The 7,137-nt window shown below is 38.4% G+C and overlaps 2 protein-coding genes across 9 annotated transcripts; one reads left to right on the forward strand and one right to left on the reverse strand.

Moving 5' to 3' along the window:
* Nucleotides 1-12: 12 nt before the first annotated feature.
* LOC105268970 (uncharacterized) lies at nucleotides 13-3,538 on the reverse strand. Of its 8 annotated transcripts, XM_011308910.1 has the most exons (8): nucleotides 3,436-3,538; nucleotides 3,184-3,351; nucleotides 1,761-3,114; nucleotides 1,217-1,443; nucleotides 769-1,104; nucleotides 325-549; nucleotides 163-215; nucleotides 20-97 (listed from the first exon to the last, which is right to left on the reverse strand). In XM_011308910.1, the coding sequence occupies exons 1-5, from the start codon at nucleotides 3,446-3,448 to the stop codon at nucleotides 1,040-1,042; spliced, it is 1,827 nt and encodes a 608-aa protein (XP_011307212.1). In that variant the 5' UTR covers nucleotides 3,449-3,538; the 3' UTR covers nucleotides 20-97; nucleotides 163-215; nucleotides 325-549; nucleotides 769-1,039. The 8 variants fall into 8 exon arrangements, with proteins under 8 accessions (XP_011307211.1, XP_011307212.1, XP_011307214.1 ...); XM_011308912.1 differs by lacking the exon at nucleotides 325-549; XM_011308909.1 differs by lacking the exons at nucleotides 163-215; nucleotides 325-549 and having other exon boundaries at nucleotides 13-97.
* An 896-nt stretch (nucleotides 3,539-4,434) lies between these two features.
* LOC105268972 (uncharacterized) lies at nucleotides 4,435-6,213 on the forward strand. The gene is made up of 3 exons (NM_001414551.1): nucleotides 4,435-4,738; nucleotides 4,930-5,533; nucleotides 5,650-6,213. Exons 2-3 carry the CDS (start codon nucleotides 4,941-4,943, stop codon nucleotides 6,101-6,103), a joined length of 1,047 nt encoding a protein of 348 aa, NP_001401480.1. The 5' UTR covers nucleotides 4,435-4,738; nucleotides 4,930-4,940; the 3' UTR covers nucleotides 6,104-6,213.
* Nucleotides 6,214-7,137: the final 924 nt, after the last annotated feature.

Below are 7,137 nucleotides of genomic sequence, written 5' to 3' on the forward strand. Positions count from 1 at the left end.
GTCAGCTCGTCGCCTCCCACAATTTCATTACTTCCCTCGGTGAGTGAAAATTTGCTCCTCGTATTCCATTTCCTGATGAAGTTTCTTAGCTCCCCAACTATAATCGTAAATTTGAGGTCACGTTTCGTTATTAGGTTCATTGGTTCATAAAATCATTGTTACTTCTTAGATCAGATGAAAAGTGGACGAAACTGGTGGAATAAACTTCCAATAAACTGAAAAAATAAAGAGACTATACCTCCCCACATGTCAGAAAATCACAAGGAAATAATTTTATTTAATTAATCCGATTTAATTGAAATCGTTTGGCTCAGAAATTAATACACTTGGATCATTTTCCTATTTTTCCACACATCAAAGTCTCCAGTATTTCGTCATATCGTTTGATTTTATTTCTCCTCCAAATGATTTCTCTTGCTCTGGATTTATTGATATCAATTTTAATGGCCTTAGCTCGAAATTCCCCGAACTTCAAAGACTTGGAATTCTCTCAATCAATCCAACTCTAGAGGCACACATCAAAGGGCATCAATGAATTGCATCGATTCCCTAGAGTTGAAACGTTTCGGTTATTCTAACAGTAATGGAAAATTCTCGGATATATTTGATTGATAAACTTTCATTAATTTCATATTTTTAATTTAAGTCAAATCAGAAATAAAAAAATATGTGATGCCCTGGGAAACTAGACTTTTGCCGGTTTGATAATCCATTTGTCATACTGAGGCTATTTGAGTATTAAAATGAATATTTATCTCATTTGCTTACTAAGATAATAATTAAATTTCCAATTATTCGCGACCTGGATGAAACTCTCATGTTCTCGTGACTCCATTCGAGCCTTTCCTATCGATTATAATTTTCTGAGTAATTCTTTGATATCGTTGAAATCCTCCTTTTCATTTTTTTCCACTCGTTTTAATATCTGCGCTCTCGGATTTTTTTCGTTTTATAGAGGATCTCAGGAGTTCTCCATCAATGGTCTTTTCATATCCATTTCCACGGAAAATATTCCGTCTGGATCAACATCATGTTAGATTCACTTTTTTTCCGCCGTAATACGATTCTCGGTTTCTTCATCCTTTTCACTGGCATACGGATTTCCTAAGTAGGAAAGAAGCGAAAGAAAATTATACGTATCTTACGGTCGAAAATCGTGCCAACATCTTCATCTTCACCCTCCGTATGAATTTATCCACTGTTTTATAAGATTTACCTGCACTCGGTTTCTCGTTAGGAGCTGTACAAAGAGATATTTCATTTTCTTCATCGTCTAGGTCTTTTTCAGGATTTTGAACGGGGTTCTCTGATAAGGTCATAACAAATGGTATTGTACGATCATCCCCAATATCTTGAGTATCTCCAATTTCTTTTTTCACTTTCGCCATTTCTGCAGGATTTAGAAGTCTCTGATAATTGCTTTGATGGCCATTATCTGGTTTTCTATAGAAATCCAAACAAAGAATTATCACGATTTTCAAACGACTTTTCCTTTTTTCAATGCCATGAGCCTAATTAAATCCACATTATTTTTATTTAAACATTTGAAAAAAATGCAAGAGGTGTTCTACAGAGAGTTTTTGCCCATATTTATTGCATGTATTGCATGTATGTGTTGATTGGGAACATATAGGTGAAATTTGAGTAAATACAAATTGAAGTAATGGGAAAATGAAAAGAAACGCTGGTTCACCCTCACTCTCTGTAATCCTCCAACCTCGAGGTATCCAATTTATTCTGACAATACCAATAATTTCTACCGAAAAGTTATCTCCTTAGACTGTTCCAATTCACGTTCGTACGTGGTTTCTGGGCTACCAACGTGCGGTTTGAGATTCAGTCTCCTCGGGCTACGAACTTCGATGTGAAAGGGATCCGGGGAGTCGTACGTCTGTGGTTGCATTGTGGTTTCACGTCCGAAGGGACTAGCAGCCGACAGACTACCAGGATACGCGTGCCATCCACCACTACCATCGAGATCTACATGTCTATTGTCACGAGGTATCATTGTAAACCGACGATTCTCCATTACCTTCTCAACTTGACGTATTTTACTCTCAACATTCCTCAATCGAGTTTCAGCAATTATCCGCTGTGAGCGATAAGGAGCGAAACTCAAATTTACCCTCTCATCGCATTCCTTCTGTCTCAGAGTTATCAGCAGCTGACGTAGTTCCTCATCAGACTTCATGCCCAGGATCATTACATCGAATTGTTTACTGCCTTCAGCACCCATTTCTTGGCCACTCACTTGACGACTTATTAAACTATCGACATGACCTTTTAAAACATTCACTTTTAATTGAGTCGTTGTCAGAATGTGGACGATATTCGTTGGTGGATTGGCAGTCATGTGGAGATTTATCAAAGCACCAACTTGTTGAGCATTTCGAGACTCAGCTGACAATTGTTCTTGGGCTAGATTATTCAGAGCGTTCTGACTCCTCTGCATGATCTCCTCAATAGGATTGGTAACATTTGACCCTGGGATCCTTCTTAGAATCATCCTGGTGGCTGCACAAGAGATGACTCCAGGCACAGCTAACAGCTGTGCTGCTAGTGCTTGTAAATTAATTGCTGATGGACAGTTGCGTTTTGAGCAGATCGTCTCGTCATCGGTCTCACTGCAGAAATGCTGGTCAGGTTGAATCGAGGGTTGAATTTGATGAGCAATAGCCTTGGTGGGATCAGGTGAGGTGTGGAAGCAGCAGGAGCAACGGAGAGGCTCAGCTGATGGCTTTTGAGGGCTATTTTGAAGCATAAATGGATTGAAAATTGGCATCGGCATCGGCATGGGGCATGGGTAGTAGGCAGCTGGTTGAAAAAGCTGCGATTGTCCGCAGGGAAGTCTCATTCCATGACATTCCAGACAAGAGGGCTGAGGAGATGGAGGAGTTGAACAACTCGTAGGAAGGATAAATATTGGCCCAGATGAGGGTGTTAGGATGGCTTTGATCTGCTCGAGAAGTCCGGGGGCGAGCTTTAGCGGCTTTTCAGGGGATTGAGAGATGCAATGATCTTGATTTGGCTGTTGGTAATTTGAGGTGAGGAGGTTGGATCTTTGGGGATTTGGGAAGGCATCTGAATGACATTGCGGCTGCGGTTGGGGGCAATCTGATTAGAAATTGGGGATTGTTTGTTATTGTATTAATTGCTTCTTCGTCAACTCGTAGAAAGACATACTTGATTGGGTTCCCGTCATGATACCAAATGATGGTGGCTGGTAAGTTGGATTACAGGATTGCGGTATTTGCTGTTGGTTTTGGAAAAAGTTACTCTGATCCCCTTGGACTTGATCGTTTTGAAAGGTAGAGGTGATTGGGGGGACGTTCGCGTGACATTGAAACCAACCTGAGAATAATCCAAGATCTTCATTTATATTTGCTGAAAAGGTGAGAGTGAATCCAAATTAATACGTTATTTATGCATATTCACCATTTCTGTTCATTTTGGAAATTATTCAGAGTTTATTTGACACTGAGAATTTGGAGATTTTGGCCCGAAAATTATTTAAAACTCGCCCATGTTTTTTGCTTAATTTTGAGGTGTGGTTTTGTGATAAAAAAATGAAGAGCGAAAGTTCTTTGGGGTTTTCAAATGTCGCAACGGAATTTCTCTGCAAATTGCTGCGGTCAAGCGTAACACAAATTTTTTAATTCGCAAAATTGAAGAGAATGGAGTAAAATAGAAGTTGTTCAATGGCCGATAGCCGGATTGTAGTAGACTGAAATTCAATGAATTTTATACGGTTTTAGAGCTGTTTGGGAGTGTACATGTGACGGGTGCATTGCAGTGACATGTTTTCTCACCCCTCTATAATCGAATTTTTGTGTAGCAATGAATTCCATCAGGTTACTTTATGAATACTTTGAACACACGGCATTTGAAATCCGATGAAAAATCTGGCGGCCAAAAAGTTATAAGGTATTTCAAATGGTTTGACATTTATTCTAGAACCATTGCTGTAGTTTTAAAGTTTATTACCAGTAAAATTGATAGGCAGATCACGAAAAGACCAACAACTTTTGTCGAATAGGCTCGCAACCGTGCCTGTTTTTGCATGAAATTTTACAACCGTCTTCACATAAAATCGGATTACCCAATTTAATTTTAGCGCTGCTTTTTTAAATATCGCAGAATCTGAGAGTGAAATTTTGATGTGGATAGTTAAATTAGATTTTCAAAAAGATACGAGATCACAATTTCTCTACTCAATTAGCTTTCGTTGCTATGCGGGGATTTCCGGAATTTCGAAAAAAAAAATGAAAAATGAGAAAATATTGTAAGCAATTCCTGACGCAATTCCAAAACCACTGAAGAATTTCAGACGAGTTGATCAAACTGTTGGCAGTGGCGGTATAAACATAACAGTAAAGAGTCAAAACGAGTTTATCTTTGCTTCTGACGTAACAGAGGAATAGTAGGGGCATACAATCAGACACATGAGTACGTGCGAGCTAGTTCATTGAGCGTTCAAAAACGATGATATAATTTATATTCGGCGTAAATTCCACCAATTGAGAGGACACGTGTAAAAAAAGAAGATCAATCGGTGGTATTTCTCAAGAATATCATAAATTAAACGGTCGTATACTCAGGAATTGGTGTAGCTCGTGACGTTGAAGCCCGGAAATAAATTCAGTGCTGAAGTGTTGAAATAAAGTAAGAGTAATAAAATAAGCCCTCTCTGCTGGGCGTTCCACTTTTTGCTGAACATTTCGGAATCAGAAAAAAAAGCGTGAGTAAAAATTGGATTTCACCTGTATACAGTTTAGATTGGATTCAACGAAAACGATTGCAGAACAACTCACTTAGAATTTTTTTTTTTCATTTTTTCTTCGGTTATTTGCTGGAGACGTTGCGCAAAATTATTCAGTATGAAGTTGAAAATATTTGAAAATTCAGTACGATTGACTTATTCAATTTCAGAATATTTAAGAATGGGGGAGACAACGTTGGAATCTATTAATTTTATTGAGACTGATTTGATACCCGAGATGGTGCACAATCGATGCTTCTGTGAGTCAGGATCACGTGAATTCGTAGAGTTTGAATCGGTATCAGTGAGACCACTGATAACATCTCGAGTGAATAAGACTCGTGAATTATACAGAGGTAAAGTGATCATCAGGTTCTCAGGGGAGCCCAAATCCTTTGACATCATCATAAAACTCCTACCCACCAGCTGTCAAGATGACGATCGAGCTTACGGAAGTTTTCTAAATGAAGAAATGTTCTATAACAAGATGACAGCAAAATTCAAATTGAATATTTATCCTAAATGCTATGCAGCTGATATGGGTAGATACGGTCGCCCGGTTGTTGTTCTGGAAGACCTCGAGGCCGTTGGATATCGCCATCTTTCTACCAAACTGGATGGCAATCACTTGAAATTGTTACTCCAGGCCATTGCTGAATTTCATGCCTGCGGGATCGACCTCAAGCACAAGGAGTTCTCGATATTTCGAGAATTCTACGCCAAATTAATAGAGACTAAGAGTGACGGGGACAAGTACATGGAAAAATTTTATCGGTATACATATAATATATATAGGAAAACTTATTCATAACGAGAAAGAAATAGCCATTATTCTTTACTATTAATTGAAGGATAAATGTCGACGCAAACTCAATAATTTTTTTTTTCAGAGCCCTGCACATTCTGAAAGAAAATGAATCAGAGTATGTGGAAAGATTGAGAAGGGAACTCGGTAGTAGAGAAATGAGGTGTGAGGCGAACGAAAATCCATTCTTCACAATTTGTCACGGTAATTTGGACTTGAATCACTCATTATTTTTCTACGACGGAGAAAGACCGATAAGCGTCCAGATTTTGGGTTGGAATAGAATGGTCTACACGTCTCCAACAATTGATTTAGAATCGATTCTCCGGGAAACTCAACTAGAAAAGAATTGCATCACCGAGATTCATAAAAATTTTGACGATTACTTTGACACACTATTCAGCTCAAGCACAACCTTGAAAAATGAGGGATTACGCATGTTTTTCCGGGCGATCTTCGTATTTCTTGTATTCTCCACAATTCCGGAAAGCCCAGAAAATGAACATGAGCTCATCAATTTTCTGAATTCACTCTTGTAACACCGTTACTCCTGCAAGTGCCTGAAAGCTGAACTGAAAATTGCGCAAGAGTTTCTCAGAAGGATAACTTTGTAGAAAAAAGTGCAATAAATTGTCTGCCATTACGATAATTATTCCGTCTCAATTATACGAAAAATAATTCATCCGGGGTGAATAATTTAATACCAAAGTTGTGGTGGCTTCTTGAATTGTCAACTTCTCAAAGTGAGAAGAATTGAGAAATGTTGAATGGAGGAGGCGAATGCATGGAAAGTGGATAGTGAAAATGATTTGAACGTCCAACTGTGAAGGACCCTGGACCGAATCGTGTTTGGAAACTGGCAAACTAATTTGCATGGTAGATGTACACGTCCAGTGGATGAGGACGGCGAAAATACTATTTTCACGCAGGCCATCTACTACATCGTGTGACGATTATTGACGAGTCTGTCAGATAAGTGGGATGGATACCATCATGTTATATGCTAATTTTATTTTTCATGTACTAGCATGTATTATCTAAATTTTCCAGCTCAGTAATAGCCTAAATTTATACTTTTGATAACGAACATGTTTATTTGGAGGAATGTATATTTATAAGGTAAAATTTCATGCGTAGCGGTTTATTCAACTTAAATGAAATATCAATGTTTTATGAGCGAAAATAACGCAATAACTGCGATGGCTCGGAAAATTATTTATCTTGCAGCAATTAAAATTTGTGTAGTTAAATTGGCTCCGCATGGGTATATGCAATTGTAAATATGACATGGGTTTCATTAAAGTCCTCAGGATATTGCATAAATACAATTTGCAGTCGAGTAATTTTTTTTTCGCGTTAAAAAACGTTAATCGCAAATGAATGAACCAACTTTTAGCATCGGGCACCAATAATCATCATATGGAAAGGTTTTCATATTTTCTGTGATACGTGGTCCTGCTGCTTGCACGAGGTGGATTAAACTGCGCCAGAACACAAAGCCAAAGTATGGTAGTGAAAATGTTGGAGGGAGGAGAAAATATGTTGACTGCAGCAAGTTGCCTCCACGAGAATG

The sequence above is a fragment of the Fopius arisanus genome, unplaced genomic scaffold (assembly GCF_000806365.1).
Source record: "Fopius arisanus strain USDA-PBARC FA_bdor unplaced genomic scaffold, ASM80636v1 scaffold00063, whole genome shotgun sequence".
In the NCBI taxonomy this organism is placed as follows: Eukaryota; Metazoa; Arthropoda; class Insecta; order Hymenoptera; family Braconidae; genus Fopius; species Fopius arisanus.

Coding starts and splice junctions, on each gene's coding strand:
- LOC105268970 (XM_011308909.1), bottom strand. Junction 1,444..1,760: donor TCTAAGGAGATAACTTTTCG/GTAGAAATTATT, acceptor GGATTTCTATAG/AAAACCAGATAATGGCCATC. Junction 1,105..1,216: donor TAACGAGAAACCGAGTGCAG/GTAAATCTTATA, acceptor TTTCCTACTTAG/GAAATCCGTATGCCAGTGAA.
- LOC105268972 (NM_001414551.1), top strand. CDS start 4,941: ATGGGGGAGACAACGTTGGAATCTATTAATTTTATTGAGACTGATTTG. Junction 5,534..5,649: donor TACATGGAAAAATTTTATCG/GTATACATATAA, acceptor TTTTTTTTTCAG/AGCCCTGCACATTCTGAAAG.